The following is an 18,524-nucleotide window of genomic DNA, read 5'->3' as shown; positions in this document are numbered from 1 at the left end:
TTAACCAACCTTCTTGAGCTCCTCTTCCTTCCTTGGCTTTATCCCATGGTACTCTGTCATGCAGATCCCTCAGGAGGCCAAAGCCTGCTCTCCAGGAGCCCAGGATAGCAAGTGCGCTGCACGCCCTCCTCACCACGTTAAGGATCATTTCCTGGTCATTGCAGACAAGGCAGCTGGTGATTCCTTTCCCACATCTTCTTTCCCTACAGAGAACTGTATTTTGTCACCTGGCAGTCTCATATTTCAATCAAGACTTTGTAGTGGGAAAGAAGAGGGGAAGACTCTAATAACCAGACCTTTCATAGTAAATACTTTCATGTTCACTCCATGTGTTGTTTTGTAAGCAAGTCATCTCTCACATGCTGTTTATCCAGTTTAAAGAAATTTTGTTATCTCAATTAGAAAGCACCCCAACTTACTGTATTTTTAGACTCTGTGAACACAAAGCCAGCAGGATGATTTGGATTTTGGATTCATAACCTTATGCATTCATGTTTGGCATGCAAAGTGATTTTGTTTAGTTACAAAAACAGCACAAGCTCTGCTCTTCAGTCTTTCAAAATTCTATTAGGTATAGCTATTATTTCTACATTTACTGACAATCAGAAGAGAAAGAGACCCTGGGTGATGACATTTGTATTTTGTCATAAATTGTAGTAACGACGTAAGATTGACATTTCTAGGGAAATAAAAGGTCACCTTTTCTTTGTATATATGTGTATATATATATATATATATATATAAATTGCAGAGCTGACAGCCCTGTTTATATTCTGATAGTTTACAATATTCCCACTAGACTTTTCAAGACTATCAGTAACGTTGCTATCCAGAAATTTATTGGCAATAAGAGACCATTTGACACAGTAATTAAAGGTTGAATTCTGTCTAGCACCGAACATTTGTTATTGCACCACAAAAATGCAGTAGCTAAATAACAAGATCATTGAAATTTACTGGGATTTTGTCTACTACATGCTTCTTCCCACCACGAACAGAGCATGTGTTAGACAACAGAACCTAAATAGCAATTAGAGACCAGAGATATGCTTAAAGATGATGGAAACTTCTCTATAAAAGTAAAATAAAATATTTTGGGGATACATGTTCACATTCTAAAGGGTCCTAAAAATTTGGAGAAAAAGACTTACACGAGGAGACTAGTCAATTTTCCCCTCATTTGTGTATTTATAAAATGGAAATTACTGTACATCCCTGATAAAGGGTCTATGTGTGAAAATGCATTTTTTTATGTACTGGCTTTGGGACCCTGCTTGTCAAACTATAAAAACACAAGTATTTGATACAAGTATTTGTTGGCTCTAATTAAAAGCACTGTCTATGATTAAAGTATTTCCAAATATTTAAAAAATTCCAAACTAATATAGTTCCATAATTAAACTTTTTTAAAAATTTAACCATCCCTGCTTCAATCTGAAATTTTAGGCAGAGAAATGTCACAATAGCTAGGAAACAGGGAAAATGTATTTGAACCTAAGCTATTGCTTAATTGTGATCAATGTTATGGTGAAATGTTTGAAAAACAAAGCACTGCTGGCAGGAAAACACCGAGACACACCTGTGTATTACAAATGTAGAAACATCCATAGGCATTATTAATTTGTCTTGTGCCTAAGGAAAAATAACTACATCTTGAAAAGCATGAAATGTAGAAATAACTTGCTCTACCTTTATAGTTTTTTTTTCCTCTTTGTATAGAAAAAACACCCCTTAACAGCAACCTGAGAATTTCATTGCACATTATCACGAAATTGAAATATAGTGCATATGAACTATGCTTTTCTGATGGTCTCCGAATGTCAGATTTGTCCAGCACAGACTTTTTCAAACAGCAACTTTTCCAAATTTTGGGAATCCAGATTTCTGAGAATGCTTTTAACTCAGAACAATAAAAATACTACTTTTACTCAAACCAGTTCAACATTCACTTATACTTAGTGATCCTTCTACATTTATGATTTTAAATACAGTTATGCATGAAGTGAACACTTGGACCTATAGTAAATATTTAAGACCCAGAATCAAATCCGGCATATTTTAAACTTGTAGTTGATCTTCCTGAGGAATTTGTGGCCAACTTATATTCTAGAATATTCCCCCCCATATTAAACTGGACAAGGCATTCAATAAGCATATGGTGCATCAGTAACTGCTTTTCCTAGACTATTTTTCTGACCTTGTAATTAAAATACAATTTGGAGTTGCAGAAGAGGCATTGCAATTGTTCTTGATCATGTGCAATATTCCTCTCAAAACTTGACAGTATTATGAAGAGGGAAACAGAGACAAATGAAACTTGTCTAAATCCACAAAATACCCATAGATTAATCTGAGCAAGAAATCAAAGTTTGTCTTACAATGCACTGTCAGTTATAGTCTTCAAATCTGTAGGCATAAAAAAAAGTGCATACAAAAATATAATCTTTACTGAGAAAAATATATAGAAAACCAACAAACACATAAAAATGCCCTCTCTCTCCCCACAACAAACCTTGATGGGTGGGTAACATATGGCTACTGTTCATCTCTAATGAGTAGTTAATAAGCTACTCACACATTTAATCCTCTTTTTGTCTTCTTGGAGAACATTCCATACACTAGAAGAACTTGAGATTCAAATAATGTGGGAACTAAATAATGACTGTCTATTCTTACATTAAGCTGAGTATTTTTATCTTGTTATGCACTACATCAACTCACTGTCTAATTAAAATTACGTAGTTTTTTATTTCATACCCATTTGGAGTACACCTATTTTATCTGTGACATTATGCAGCTACATGCAGCTACATTTCCCGATTTATAACTGTCTTAATAATATAACACTGTGCATTAACATAGCATTAAGATCCAGGTAGGTGATTTAACACTTCCTTCCACCAGGGTGTATTTTAAAGTGAGGCTGAAGGTACAGTCCCATTACAGAGAGAGTAAGTAAGAAGATACATGTATTTTAGTTTAACAGTATGGTTATTTAGATTGGATCCTAGTCTTTGAAAGGGAAAAAGTCAAGATTTGTCAGTAGAATTTCTCAGCTTGCGTTCAGCACCTTAATCAAGCCTAATGTTTCTATGCAATTGATCTGCAAAGTTATCAGCAATTTTCCTGTTAGATTACATGAGACAGTAAGTGACTGAGATATCCCAGGCAAGATAGGCTGTTGTTGCTAACATCTTATGGTTGTGTCAGACCCTTCACAAGTAATTTCTTCCTTATCTATTTTCCTTCTGATGAGTGAGACAAAAATGACTGTGAAAATATTTTTCAAGGACCTTGATTAGAATCTGATGTATCAAAATAATAACTAAGTGAAAAGTGTAATCTTCCCAAAACAAAGTTGGGAGAATCTAAGTTCTGCAGCATAAGCAGCTTGTATAACAGCTAAAGATACAAAATAATTGAACACCTTCCTCAAAGAAAAACAATTTACACAAGCAATAGTCATAGTCCTGCACTAAGTGCTGAATAAAAGGCTCCATAAAGAGTTCCAAGAAGTTCTTTGGGAATCTTACAAGCATATACAGCATGCCCTGAAGGGGGAATAAGCCCAGGGCATCTTGTGACAGGCAGTGTGTAACCAACATTACCAATCCAGAGCAGAAAGAGAGAAAAAGACATATATGCCATAACAAGTCTTAGCATCCAGAAGCACTTTTATATCCTGTGGTTTAATTAACATTGAAAGATCTTATCCTGGAAGATGCTTAATCTCAAGAACTCAAATAGCATAATGCATTGTTATTTATTGTTGAATCAGAAGGCACTCAGCAATTGGGAAAGGACTCCTATAGAAATCTTCAACCAGTTCAGTATCTGATAGACTGATGAAGGTTCTGAGAAAGAGGATAGGCTTGTTGAAACACATACAGGAACAGTGTGAACCCTTTACGCTTTTGACAAGATAATTAAAGCCTCGACAAGAGAGAATTTGAAGTTATCCAGTCACACTGAGAACATACACAAAAAAAGGAAAATAGTACATAACACAACCAAACTTCATATATGAAGGTAGGTATAGAAATAACTTTCAGTTAATAGATGTGACAGAAGAGAGTACTTAGGCAGCAAACCCTTTTCAGAAACTTACTATGCTCCTAAACAGAAAAACTACTTTCACAGCTTTGTAAAATGAGGAACCTTAGTTGCACATTTCACAAGATATTTCCAAATCTGTTGAGCAAATGAGTCAAATTCTGCATATACAGGAATGACCTTTTGCTGAATGCACTGTATTACTGCTATTACATCTCATACTGCTTTAGGGCAATTTGGCCATTGGTGAGAATTTGTAATAAAAGGGGAGGCAAGGAAAAAAGAGGTTAGAAATGCTGAAATACCAACCAGTGACATTGGCCTGTTCTTTGGTAAGAACTAAACCTGACAATTCCAATTTGTTGTCAACTCTTAACTGAAAGTTTTTAATTAGAAAAGAACCCACAGCTCTCCATCCAAGCACCCACCCACATTGCAATGACTAAAATAGTTTATGGAGCTACAGTCAATTCTTCCCAGATCATCAGAATTCTTAGTGCTGAACAGAAGAATTATCCTAATTTCTTTAGATTGAGATAACCTTGTGTCATTTTTTGTGTTGAGATCATGTTTTTTAAAAAAGTTTCATTTTTATTTTTACAGGCAGTGATACTCACCAAACAGTGTTTGCAAACACATTGTCTAGGTGTGTGTGCTAGGTACCATCATAGCAGGGTAGGAATAGAAGCTGTATCCAACCACAGAGCTGCAAGCCTGCAGCATTATGCAATATCCTTCAGACACTCCTCTTTTAAAGTTTCCAAGCACGGTATAATGTGGCTTTTCAGACAGAGATAGGCTCTGGAGGGGAAAAAAAACACCACACAACACTCTCAATAAAAACTATCATAGACCTTTCATCATGCAAGTAATATGCACACACAAAAGAACCAGTTAAACCATAGCTGGAAAAACACTTTACACAGTAGATTTAATGCATGTAGTACAGAAGGTTATGCCTTTTCATTTCAACAAAATAATTTTTATTCTTGCATTAAAAGCCAAGATTCTCTCTGATGGACACTGACTACCTGCTACTTGAAGCAGACTGGAAATAAAAAACAGGACCTAGAAGTATTACTCTGATAAACTGACAGACTAAGCAGTAAATATTAAGGAGTAGAAATGATCACTAAAGTATATCACGAAAGACTAAGTATTACTCTCCTTATAAGAGTGATTTTGGAGTCAGGCAACTCATGTTGCTACCCTACATTACCCAAAAAGGGTTTGTCCTCATTGTCAATGGACAATTTCTCTCGTTTTTTTGCAGCACCTGAGCTGAATTTGTGGCCAACAGAAAAGGCATTGGTTTGGAAATTGTCTCTGGGAGGATTCACTTCTCTGCAGTCTCATTTTCCCTCTGCCTCTACCTCCTATGCTTCCTGTCACCTATGTATTCTACTATATGCCTTCCACCTTCATATATTTTTTTTAGATATGATGGTACTTACCTGATACACTCTGAAGAACTCAAGGGCAAATATCCAAGTACCCTTAAGAAAATGCAAGAGGGGATTTTTATATTCTTTTTAAAATATACGTTATCTTATTTCCAGCTCTGTAAATGGGTGAGTCCCGGGGCTGTAGAGTAATCTTTTGGGACTGATCCAAACCATATAAGATCTTATCTGTTGGCAAATTCACCAGGCACTGACCTTTCTGTTTCAGCTTGCAAGTAACAGAACAAAATCTGGTATCAAAAAAATTATATCTATGCTACTTAAAAGTGATTTTTAATTTTCCAAGATGGACACTTATATTAAATACTTAGGGAAAAATATTTACTTGTGATTATATTACGGGGCTACAACAACAGCAGACAAGAGTTTGAGATTAGATTTATTTTTTGGTTAAGGAGGAAGGTGAGAAGACAACAGGTGGGAAATTCCACTCTCCTACCACTCCTCCTCAGACAAACTTGGCTAAAAAAAAAGAAGCCAGGTTTTGGCCACCAAAAGCTAGCATTTTCTCCAGAATGCTCATCAAATATTTAAGTATCAAGAACAAAAATAAAGTTACACTTGGGGACTACATATCTAGCCTTTGGAGAGAATAAGCATTTTGCTGAAAGCTGCAATCCAGTCTAAACTGAATTAGATTTTTCTTCTTACAGAAGCATCTACATTCGGAGATTGGTAATAGCGTAGTTTACACTAGATTTGCTCAGTGGTCTAGTCATAGCCTGGAGACACACAGGCAGTCATTAAGTACGTGTATGAGACTTCAGATACTTCAAGATCTGCTAAGGCTTAGTCTCAGTGGAAGACAAATCCTTAGCTCAGAAAGAAGCACTGCACTCACCACATCACTCCCATAGTTCTATCTATTGCTTTAGACTACTGCCTGTTTACCATCAGTCCTGAATTTTGGATGCAAGAATAAAAGGGTCTAAATTAGTGTTGTGTAACAGACAGAAGGACAAGCAAAATAATATGAAAGAAAAGCAAATCAGCAAGAAAGCTGAGAAACAGGAATCTGAAAGCAGACCATTTTTTCAGTTACTATTTACATTTTTTAAAATCTCTGCAAATTACATAAACTTGAATCTCAAGGCATAGAAAACAGCACAGCATGGTAAAATAGAAGACAAAAGAATTCTCATTGATAAGGCCCCAAGACTTGAAGTTTCTCATGCCTGTTTCAAAGAATGAAGCAGTCTTCAACATCTGTGTTGGCTCAGAGTTGTAGAATAGATTCCCATACTATTGAAAATGAGAATTTCTACCCTGCTCTGGGAAAAGTTTAGGTTCTGCTGAACCGCAACTGTTGTTGAAGATGTACATTAGTCCTCTTATAATACTTCTGATATGAAAAGCTATTGCTTAGATGGACATTGCAGTACAAAATAAAAAAACTGTAATGTTAAGTGCAGATGGATAATTAAATCTATATTGAAAAAGATGTAATTCACTTCTATAGGAGGAAAATGTATTTATTACACTTAAGACTGCAATAGATATGAAAAAAACCTATATGTGAATCAACCAAAGGCACATAAAATTTGGTGCATTTTTGGTCCTGTCCCCCTTACCTCTGCAATAAAATCCTGGAGTTAAATACCTCAGAATTTTCCCTTTCTTTCCTGAAAAAAAAAAAAAAAAAAAATCACAACTACTAACTATTAGGATTTGCTTTGAAAAGAAAGGCAAGAAAGCATTGCATGGGACCTGAGGAGATGCATCCACAGGTCCTGAGGGAACTGGCAGCTGAAGTGGCTAAGCCACTATCCTTCATAGCATGAGAAGTCGTGGCAGTGCAGTGGAGTTCTCGCTGACTGGAAAAGTGGCAAATTAACCCCCATATTTAAAAAGGAAAAAAGGAAGACCTGGGGAACTACTGGCCACACAGTCTCACCTCTGTGCCTGGCAAGATCATGGAGCGGATCCTCCTGAAAACTGTGCTAGGGCACATGGAAAACAAGGAGGTGATTGGTGACAGCCAACATGGCTCCACTGAGGGCAAACAGTGCCTGACAAATGTGGTGGCCTCCTACGATGGAGTTACAGCGTTGGTGGAAAAGGGAAGTGCAACTGATGTCATCTACCTGGACATCTGCAAAGCATTTGACACTGTCCCACACGACATCCCTGTCTCTAAATTGGAGAGACATGGATTTGATGAATGGACCACTCGGTGGATAAGGAATTGGCTGGAGGGTTGTACTCAAATGTCAGATGTCCAAGTGGAGAGCAGTGCTAGGTGGTATTCCTCAGGGGGCTGTGCTGGGACAAGCACTGTCTAACATTTCTGTTGGCAACACAAACTGTGAGATTGAGTGCACCCTCCTCAAGTTTGCTGACAACCCCAAGCTGAGTGTTGCGGTGACACGCTGGAGGGAAGGGATGCCATGCAGAGAGACCTGGACAGGCTGGAGAGGTGGGCCCGTGCCAACCTCATGGAGTTCAACAAGGCCAAGTGCAGGGTCCTGCCCGTGGATCGAGGCAATCCCAAGCACAAATCCAGGCTGGGTGAGGGGTGGATTGAGAGCAGCCCTGCAGAGAAGGACTTGGGGGTACTAATGGATGGAAAACTGACTGTGTGCCAGCAATGTGTGCTGGCAGCCCAGAAAGCCAACCATGTCCTGGGCTGCATCAAGAGAAGTGTGGCCAGCAGGGCCAGGGAGGGGATTCTGCCCCTCTGCTCCGCTCTGGGGAGACCCCCCTGCAGTGCTGGGGCCAGCTCGGGGGCCCCCAACAGCAGAAGGACACGGAGCTGCTCGAGCGGGGCCAGAGGAGGCCACTAAAATGATCGGGGGGGCTGGAGCAGCTCCCTGTGAGGACAAGCTGAGAGTTGGGGTTATTCAGCCTGGAGAGGAGAAGGCTCCAGGGAGACCTTATAGTGGCCCCTCAGTGCTTAAAGGGAACTATAGAAAAGATGGGGAGGGACTCTTTATCAAGGGGATGTTGTGACAGCATGAGGAGTAACAGTTTTAAACTGCAAGAGGGTAGATTCAGATTAGATGTAAGGAAGAACTTCCCTGTGCGGGGGGTGAGGCGCTGGCCCAGGGTGCCCAGAGCAGCTGTGGGTGCCCCCTCCCTGGAAGGGTTCCAGGCCAGGTTGGACAGGGCTGGGGGAAGGGGGCCCTGCCCATGGTAGGGGGGGTAGGAACTAGGTGATATTTAAGGTCCCTTCCAACTCAATCCATTCTATGATTCTATGAAACAGTCTTTTTTATAGAAACAAACCTTCCGAAGTCATAAGAATAAAGTTAGTTTGAAAAAAAATTCTGTGCAATCCTCCAGTATCCTTTCAGCACAATGTTACCAGCACTATATTAGGTAGTTTTGCTCTAGTCAACATTCCAAGGCAAAAGGTAAAGGCAAAATGGTGCTTTAAGTAGCTGACCTCTCTCTTGAAAAACAGCAGTATAAGCTAACAGCATATGATGTGAACTAGTAGATTCCTCTCCCTTATAGGAAAAGAACTCATCGCTTTCCTGATGACGTGAATCAGTGGAGTGCAAGATACTTGATCATACAAGCCACACTGACAGTATTATTAACAAAGGTGAATAGTTTTCTCAGCATACAGACACAGGTTTGCCATCTGTAATCTGATAATGTTATATGTAGGCAAATCTCCTCAGATATGTGGAATATATTAGGCATAAAAAGGCTCTCAATCCATCTGTGCACAAGACCCATACAACTGACAGGACCAGAAGACAAGACAGTCAAGTCAACTTATGAATGAAAGTTTCAGAAATTTGTTCTAATGTTCAGAGAAGCAAAAGCTTTACCATTACACAAGAAATCACAGGTCATTTGAAAAGGCACTAAGCTGCTGGGTTGTTGGTTCGAACAAAGTGTGCATCCATCAAGAAAAAAAAAAAATGGAGCTACAGGTAACCCAGAGCTGATTTACAGACTTGACATATACACAGGCAGAACCCTCTATGCTCAACCATTTTCAGTACCTGTACTCAGGATATAACTACTAGAATACAAGTTTCAGGTTACACTATGCACATTACAGGTACTTCACAAATTATTTAAACAAAAATTAAGAACCTATATTAAAGAAATTATTAACGTATCTTTAACGACTTAAGGCCACAGTATAGAGAAGATGGAGCCAAACACCACCAAAGCAAACTGCATCTCAGCTCATTCTCCAAATGGACATTCAGTACTGAACATTTTTTCACACTTAAAAATGAAAGAGTGATACTTCATTATTATTTGAAACTTAATACTGAGAGAAAAATATGCAGGAACCCAAAAGAGAATATTCTGATAGAGCAAATATCTCTCAAAAAGTTAAATGAAGACTGGAGACTGGAGTGAATTTGCTGTTTGATTTTCATATGCTGGTTTATTTTTAGTGCACTTTTCTGAGTTTGAAATTTTTTTAAGCCAAGTACTGGTACTAGACAATTGCAACCAGAAAATTCAAAGAATTCCTACACAATTATACAATGAGTTAAACCTTATTCCCACCTCTATTCCAAAGCACATGAGACTAGAACTCACAGTATTACTCAATGAAGAAAACAGTATTTTCAGAAATGTTTTCCCTGATACTTCAAAATAAGAGAATTTTCATAAAACCCACACCATATTTTTCAAGATAGTTCAGACAAAACTCCTATGATGTTGTACCATAAGCACATAGTAAGGCACATACTAAGAAGTCAAGGAAATACACAGTAATTTAAGCGTTAGACATTATAGTGGCACAAAAACCTCTTGACATACAATTTTTTTCCCTTAGAGGACTTTAGCAAAAATAGGTTCTTAAGGATTTGTCAAACCATCATAGACCTGAATATTTTCCGTAAGGTTGTAAACATTTTGTTCTTGAAAGAAATGTAAAAAAATTGTTTTAAATCATTAATATTTTTTTGTCTTATTTTGCCTGAAGTACAACATCAGAGTAAGAAGACATCAAACTTCAACTCCATGGTTAAGTCAAGATAAGTCTCTCATACCACATCTTGAAGAACCTTATGAAATACCTTTTATTTGTCAAATATCTCTCCACAGAAATAAGGCACTGGTTTTTCTCTAATAATTTAAACCATATGAACAGCACAGCCTTTTGGTTTTTTAGAAGTTATTTGTAAATATTTTCCAAGGTATGAACACACACCCTGGTAATATAAATACTATTTAGAAGACACTCTGAGTCTGTGCTTGCTTTTTTTCAAGAAACCCAGGCACTATTTCACATTCGAATTAGTGTTTCATCTGTGCAAAGTAGATTTAACATTTTGTTAGAAATACTCTTTGTAAAATGCTTTGTAAGGCTGATTTTGAACAAAAGCTAAGAGGATGTCCTCAAAATATAATTTCAGGTAGGAAATTTCATGATATATATTGTTGCTAAGGCAATTTCACAGAAGAATCTTTCTATTAAAATTTGATCATATACTGGCAGAAAAATCAGAAAAGGTCATCACTTAATTATTTGTGTATGAATGAGCTTTTTCTTTTGATAGAGTTGGTCACAGCTGTTTCAGCTTCTATTTGAACATTTTACTGAAATTGTGATAAATTCTTAAAAAGAAAGTAAACAGAAGAGTCAGATTCTACATTTTGAGAAGGAAATTCTGAGGTGATGGTTTTGTCCAAAGTCATGATATTGACACTTAATGAGAGCATGAATTGCTTCTTCCACAGAGGCCAGCTGGATAAGAGCCATCCTGCAATCTCTCCTGAAGTAAAATAAAAACGATCATTAATCCAAATACCCATTGTCCTAGTCACAGGAAAGTAACACAAGTATTATTTCAGACACATTACACATACTGAACACTTCTACAGTGAAAGAATCAGAACTAATTATGTATCTCTTAAAATGAAGAGATAACAACTTTATAGATTTTTGCAGATAAATGGCCTACAGCCATGCCCTTCTTCCATTACACTGAACTTCAAAAAACAGGGTCAAAATAAGGCTTGAAGACCTCTAAAAAAACATTTGTATTGTCCACGTATACAGCATTATTATAGCAGGTATGATCATGCTAAGATAGTGCTGTTGAGCAACCTTACTGAATGCTAGAGCAGATTCATTGTCATCTTTTACATGATGCTTTACATACAGCTTGTATTTTTTTAAAAAAGTATTTGCTTTCCTTAAACTTATGTTATTTTGAACACATGTGGAATTTGTTAAACAGCTGAATATTTTTAATTTGATTATTCTAACAAGTATCCCTTTTAACATTTTAAGATTAGAATTATAAAAATTGTTATAGCTGTACAGCTTGTGCCTATAGATATACACACATGGAATTTCCATAAAACACAATTAACCTTCTTCCAGGATGAAAGCTTGCTCAGCGGTTTTACAAGATAACTTACGGAAAGAATTTGAAGGCTTTCACAGTAGATCCTGTATCTGAAAAAAGTTTCTCCAGATCAGCAGCAGTAGTAGAAAGCCTATTTCAAACAAACAAAACAAAAAAAACCCCTCAACTTGTAAAAGAGTACAGAGTTCTGTAATAGTATCAAAATCTCAATTCTGGCTTCTAAATTAAATTTGAACAACAAAAACTATCTCCACCAACTCAAGTTGCGTCAAAACTTTAACCTAGACATCTTGGCTTTGACACCAAGATTTATCACCACAGTATGCTGCAAAAATATTTCAGATATACTTTACTTCTTTCCATCCTCACCCATTCCTCCCTCAGTTAAATTCAGATTGCATAAAAATTACTTAATATCTTAACCAATACCTTCAAAAATAACTTTCATCTTGTAATTACTGTAAATGTTCTTCACATATTTTCAATTTTGGAAGTTTTCTATTTTACTGAAAAAAACAATTTTAAAGTGTCTTTTTTCTTATTTGGACAAAATTCCATAGTTCTCCCTTTTCCCTCCCTGCATAGCTGCCAAACAAAAGAAGTCTGTAAAAACTTATGTTTGGCTGTCTCTCCACACATTATTGACAACATTCTAGATAGGAAAAAAAAGATTGTTTCAGTGTTAAAAAACATGCTTCTTAATACATTTTTTTAAAAACAAATTCCCCTCTATGTAAGAGGGCTGAATTCTGTAAAAACTATTCTATAAAAAGTGATTATATGATTAAAAGCTGTATCTACATTAAATAATGATGACAATTATAAATTTGATGTCATTAACTCCAGTACATCATCTCAAAAACCATCTCTTTAATTGCTGCAAAAATTTATAACACAGGACTTAATATGTGAAAACCAGAAACACATTCTCAAGCAAAATGTAAACTGTATTAAACTCAAAGATGAGCATTCAATCAGTTATCCTCTTTGCTAACAATAAAAAAGTGACAGTTAGGGATTCACTTATTAATGACACACCAGAATGACTCACATTCTCAGAAAACTAGAAGGCTGAGGAAATTTAAAGCTTATGTCAGAATTCATAACTTAATAACATAACCTAAAAAACATCTTTCCAAGAAGATCACAGATGTAGATACTCACGGGATGTTAGAAAGATACAGGGTGTCTGATGGAGGAACAACACTTTGGAAGTTCCTTGAGACACGCCTCTTGAAGCGACATAGATGACTTCTGCTGTAGTCCTTCGTCAGACCGTAGTCCCTTTGTCCCCTATGAAGAAGTCGAACTGACTGGTATTTTGAAAAAGTAGTGCTGATGATCCTTCCATACAGAATCTGTCCATTCAAGTATCTGATAGCTAACCAGTGGAAATAAAATTTGAACAGGAATGAAGGGAGGGGGAAGAAAAAAGATTATTTGGTAACTAATATTGTCTTCTACTTGGTGTCAGATTTCACATTCTAAATTAAAACTGCAACTTCCATGAGTACCAGGGGGGCTATGTCATAACATACTTTAAATAAGTACAAGGATGTAATATAACTTCCAGTCTAAATGAAACTAAAATGCAAAACAGCACTTCAATGAAGAGCAGTTGATTATTCTTTAATAGCTTGATACAGGATAAACTACAGGAAAATGGTATGATGTTTTAATTCTAACATTTACTAGATTGAGATTCATGGGATTATTTTTTTAAACCACTGTGGGAAAATAATTTGTTTACATGAATGCAAACAGGTCATTATCTGTATATACAAGGAAAAGTTTGCATGTAGTAAAGCATCACAATGGTGGACTTAATATGTTTATGCTTGTTACGGACAGATGGCAAATTCTTCAACTATATTATGCTCATACTAGTTTGAATCGTAACTGTGCCTTAAAAATCAGTACCTAGGCAAGCTTGCCTTCGATTTGCCATCTGAATCAAAGCATTTTCTTTCCTGGTATACATGATCTTCACACGATGCACATCACCATACAGTCCTGTGGAAATCCAGAAAGGAAATCTGTCCAGACCATTACTGCAAACAGCACAAGGGCAAGTCTATGTCTTTTGACTAACATAACTGTTACAAAGAATAATCACCTCAAACAGGTTGGTTAGAATACTAGTATGAGGGAGAGCTTTAAAGTTATTATTTGAAGTATTATTTTCTGAGGGTCAAAAATCAGGGAAAAAAAAAACAGGATCTAAAGTCGTAACTACTCCATGTTTATGTTCAACTTTTAAATAGTGCAACAGTGTTAAATTACTCTCAGAGCCATATTAAAATATTACTATGCCAACATTGTCCTCTGCAACTCATGTATGTGCCAATTCTGTACACCGTTTCCTCTGATGCAATCTTTATAGTAAAGAAATCCAACACACTGAAAATCTTTTGACATTGAAACCGTTTTGTCTTTTTTGGTACCTGTGGCCTACAACTAGTGACTCAAATTTTTGTCATTTTAAAACCAGTGCATTGTCTTATGCATTTTCTGAACAAGGACAGAACAGATCTTGCATTAACCAGTATGTGTCAGATAAATAAAAAGAATGCTAACAATGTAGTTTCTCAAGGTATATTTAACATATCTTACCAAACAGGATGAAAAGTCCATACGTTGTGATCGCCTGTGTAAATGATAAAATGAGTATATTATTCTTAAAGCCATGAATAAAGACATCTATTCCATCAGTGCATGGTAAACAGAATGGAAGGGATAATGAACACTAATACATGAACCTGTCTCTCCAAAAGCCATTCCTGCAATAACTAGAGTGTATAGCATTATTGTTTAAATACTTATGTGCATAGCAAATATATATTAACAAGATAACACTTCATCTCAGGCATTTTCATCACTCAAGCCAGTCTGTCATGCCAAAGAAGTTATTAATATTTTAAGTGGCATAATTATTTGAACTTATTCTTTCTAAGCTAGCAGTTCATTCCCTGAAAAATGAAAGACATTTGCTAAACTAGAAACAGAAAGAGAATTCAAGAACTCCTTTGTATTTTCTAAACAGTAGACAACAACTAAAAAACCTAAAAACAGTAGCTTCAAAACATGTTTGCTTTGTCTTCAATTGTCCCCATCTCTGTACGCGACCATGACATGATAAACTGATACACATACCATTTAATTGTTTACATATGAAGCATATAAAAATTAGCATTTAAATATAGTGTTTAATTAGAAACCGTGAACATAAAGCTAAATATTGAAAGAAATAATTTTTCTTGCATTGAGAGCAGCCCTGCAGAGAAGGACTTGGGGGTACTAATGGATGAAAAGCTGGACGTGAGCCGGCAATGTGCACTCGCAGCCCAGAACCCACCCGTGTTCTGGGCTGCAGCCAGAGCGGGGGGGCAGCAGGGCCAGGGAGGGGATTCTCCCCCTCTGCTCCGCTCTGGGGAGACCCCCCTGCAGTGCTGGGGCCAGCTCGGGGGCCCCCAACAGCAGAAGGACACGGAGCTGCTCGAGCGGGGCCAGAGGAGGCCACGGAGATGCTGGGGGGGCTGGAGCAGCTCCCCTGGGGGGCCGGGCTGAGAGAGCTGGGGGGGTTCAGCCTGGGGAAGAGAAGGCTCCGGGGAGCCCTTCGAGCGGCCTCCCAGGGCTTAGAGGGGGCTAGGGGAAAAATGGGGAGGGACTTTTTATCAGGCAGTGTAGCAATAGGATGAGGGGTAATGGTTTTAAACTGAAAGAGAGTAGATTGAGATTAGATGTAAGGAAGGAATTTTCCCCTGTGTGGGGGGTGAGGTGCTGGCCCAGGGTGCCCAGAGCAGCTGTGGGTGCCCCCTCCCTGGAAGGGTTCAAGGCCAGGTTGGACGGGGCTGGGAGCACCCTGGGCTGGGGGAAGGGGGCCCTGCCCGGGGCAGGGGGGGTTGGAACTAGATGGTCTTTAAGGTCCCTTCCAACCCAAACCATTATATGATTCAGTGAAATTTCATTCAACTGAGGCAAAGGTTTTGCCAGTAACGAGTACTAAAAATACCTGGGCATCAGAAGCACTACTCACTCTCCAGCCCTATTCTTTCTCAACTCACATTTGAAAAATGTACCAAGTGTACCTAAATTATTTAAAAACAGAAGATACTGTAGCCTAAGTGTAAGCCCATACACTTTTATCATCAGCACTTATTACTAAGGAACAATTACTATACATTTAAATTTTAAGTCCTTCTAGAGTTTATCCTTCTGGCCAAATATTTTAATTCAGCACAGAGTTTATTAAAGGAAATGCCTTAATGAAGTTAGATTGTGATATTGCTAGTAAAAAAGTGTTTCTTGGAAGACAAAACCAGCTAATTTAAAAGGCACGAGGTAACGTTCAAATTAAAACTATAAAATTATAAATTGAAATAAGGTCAACCAGATTCTCCCTACACAGAAAAAGTAGTGACAGGCCTCAGACAACCGTTACTGAAGAAGTGTTACACGGTTGCCAAGAAAATGTATTTACAATTTGTATTTCCAACAATTAATGTTGTTTTGCATTCTTATTTTTTACCTTTTAAGAACTTGAGCATTAAGGCATTTATGTTGTATCATGCACTGCAGCACAAAGTTCTACATGACAACTTCAATATGATTGATATTAAGTAAAGTAGCAATGTCCTAAAAACAGCTTTGACCTATGCTTCACATATGCCTGTTCTTAAAAAACTCACTCTTTTATGACTCAGAGAATTATCTTGAATAATCAGCTGCAGAAAGCACATCCACAGCAATCATCAGAAATTAACTGATAAGACATATTGACAAATAGAAGAAAAATTGACTTGTCTTACAGCCCTATTCTGCAGCTGTTTCTTTTGATGCTTACTGTGGAACTCAGCTATTAGTACAAAAACAGTATCATAGCAATTATTTAAAGATTAAAAGGAACTGGTCAACAGATTTTTTTAAGCCCCAGTAATAGGAAAATAACTTCCATTTTGCCAATAACTCCTAATTTTATTAGTTTTATGGTCAATTGAATCTAATGAGTGTGTAAAGCAAACAAGAATTTTACATTGCTGTAATAAAATTGCTTATCAACAGTCAAGTAGAATTGTCTTTTAAGTAATGGCCTTGGTAAAGCTTGATTTTTATTTTAAGTCATTTACATTGCTTTAATTACACACAGATCAACCTGTAATATTTGAGTAAGCTTATAGAACAGTCTGTCATTTCCGCTATAAAAATAACTATTCAGGTTGTCCTTGGCAATTTTACTGCCAGCAAATTAAAAAAAATATCTGTGTGGTACTATGAAAAATGAGCAAGTGCTTTTATTAACTTTTAAAATTGTTTTTTCAGTGATTTCAATAGTAAAGGTACACCACCTGTGTTCTTCCTCTAACTAGACTAGATCCTATCTAGGATCTTCCTCTAAGTAGAGAGATCCTATCAATGTTTTGATAAGTCCTTGATTTGTCATCTTTTATATCCTTTTCTCTTCCCTCCTGTTACTCTAACTCCTCATGTTTTGTAACAAATGAAAAATTCTTTGGCTTCTCTCATGATAAAGTAGTACACACAGGAGTCATTAAGAGAGATGCCAGTAAGTTTAGACATAATATGTGTTGCTTATTTCTTCAAACATGTCTCATGTCTGACCATAGACTCTTCTCTAATTACCAGCTACACTGCTAAAATATGTTTCCTAAACTAAATTGTGTTAGGAAGCATTTCACTGCTGAGTGCAGTTTTTAAACCCCAACAATATTGCAAACTGTCTCAAAGAATAGAGCCATTCTGTTTTTATATCACCATCATAGAGATTTCCTCTCTTATTCCATCAGCTAATGTAATTTCACAAGAAGGATCCTGACAGTTGGGACAAGTTGGTACTTGCATCCCTTCCACCAAACTTACTTCAGTGTTGAGGTTGCTGACTAGTAAAACAGTAGTTCCCCGAACACCAGTATCACAAGGAATAGCTATCTGTCCAGACACTGGAGATGTGGTGCCTGTGTTTAGAAGACAAAAGCAGGTTACATCTGGCAAAAACATCAATATTCAATTTAAAAATGCTTTTAAGGAATTTAGTTATTCCTAGTATCTGACCAACAACACAAGAAGCACCTCACTTCCAGAGATGAAGAAATATTCAGCTAGCCAACAGACCCAAAAGGGGATATAAATTGCAGCTCAAGAAAGAATAAAAATAGTTTAGCACAAAAGTTTATCCTGTGCTAGAAAGGAAAAGATCACTGAGTCTAGAAGACTATTATTTCTCACTTTATAGCAGAAAAGAGGAGACTTCCTGCTTTAGCTTTGAGTGTCATTTAAGTCTTATAATTCTTAGAAAAACAGATGCTTAGTTTCTTCTCTTGCAGGTGATCTTTATCATAGCATTTGGCTTCTGCACTTATTGAATTATAAACTACATGAGCATATGTTTTTTAATACAGAAAGTAATTTTACTGAATAATATGAGGAAGAGAATTGATATGACTCCAATGAACATTTTGTTCTGACTACTACATTTGAAAACAACTTGCTCTGAATTCCAGTGTATTCAAATACACCACTAGCCACCAATGTAAACACCACATTTTAGAAAACAGAAACTTACCAGAAGCCTGAGGAAAGCCCATAACTGGTGTAAACCCAGTAGCCCCTTGATAAAATGGGAAGGGGCTATGTTGGGTCCCTAGAGAGAGCAGAAGAGATTTCAGTAATGAGAGTCAGCTTCCAGTGTTGCTAT

At 37.1% G+C, this 18,524-nt stretch overlaps 1 protein-coding gene across 1 annotated transcript in view; it reads right to left on the bottom strand.

Moving 5' to 3' along the window:
* Positions 1–9,839: 9,839 nt before the first annotated feature.
* PTBP3 (polypyrimidine tract binding protein 3) overlaps positions 9,840–18,524 on the bottom strand; it is a 42,301-nt gene continuing 33,616 nt past the window's right edge. Inside the window, exons 8-14 of the mRNA XM_032993007.2 lie at positions 18,393–18,470; positions 17,690–17,784; positions 14,426–14,459; positions 13,733–13,825; positions 12,977–13,193; positions 11,865–11,942; positions 9,840–11,212 (exon numbers count right to left, since the gene is read on the bottom strand). Of these exons, the coding sequence (XP_032848898.2) occupies positions 11,080–11,212; positions 11,865–11,942; positions 12,977–13,193; positions 13,733–13,825; positions 14,426–14,459; positions 17,690–17,784; positions 18,393–18,470 (728 nt within the window). The 3' untranslated portion in view covers positions 9,840–11,079. The remainder of the gene's footprint in view (positions 11,213–11,864; positions 11,943–12,976; positions 13,194–13,732; positions 13,826–14,425; positions 14,460–17,689; positions 17,785–18,392; positions 18,471–18,524) is intronic.

The sequence above is a fragment of the Tyto alba genome, unplaced genomic scaffold, assembly GCF_018691265.1.
Source record: "Tyto alba isolate M040663 unplaced genomic scaffold, T.alba_DEE_v4.0 Super-Scaffold_13, whole genome shotgun sequence".
Classification (NCBI taxonomy): domain Eukaryota; kingdom Metazoa; phylum Chordata; class Aves; order Strigiformes; family Tytonidae; genus Tyto; species Tyto alba.
The sequence above is the reverse complement of the archived record's forward strand: the minus strand, read 5'-3'. Positions and strand labels throughout refer to the sequence as shown.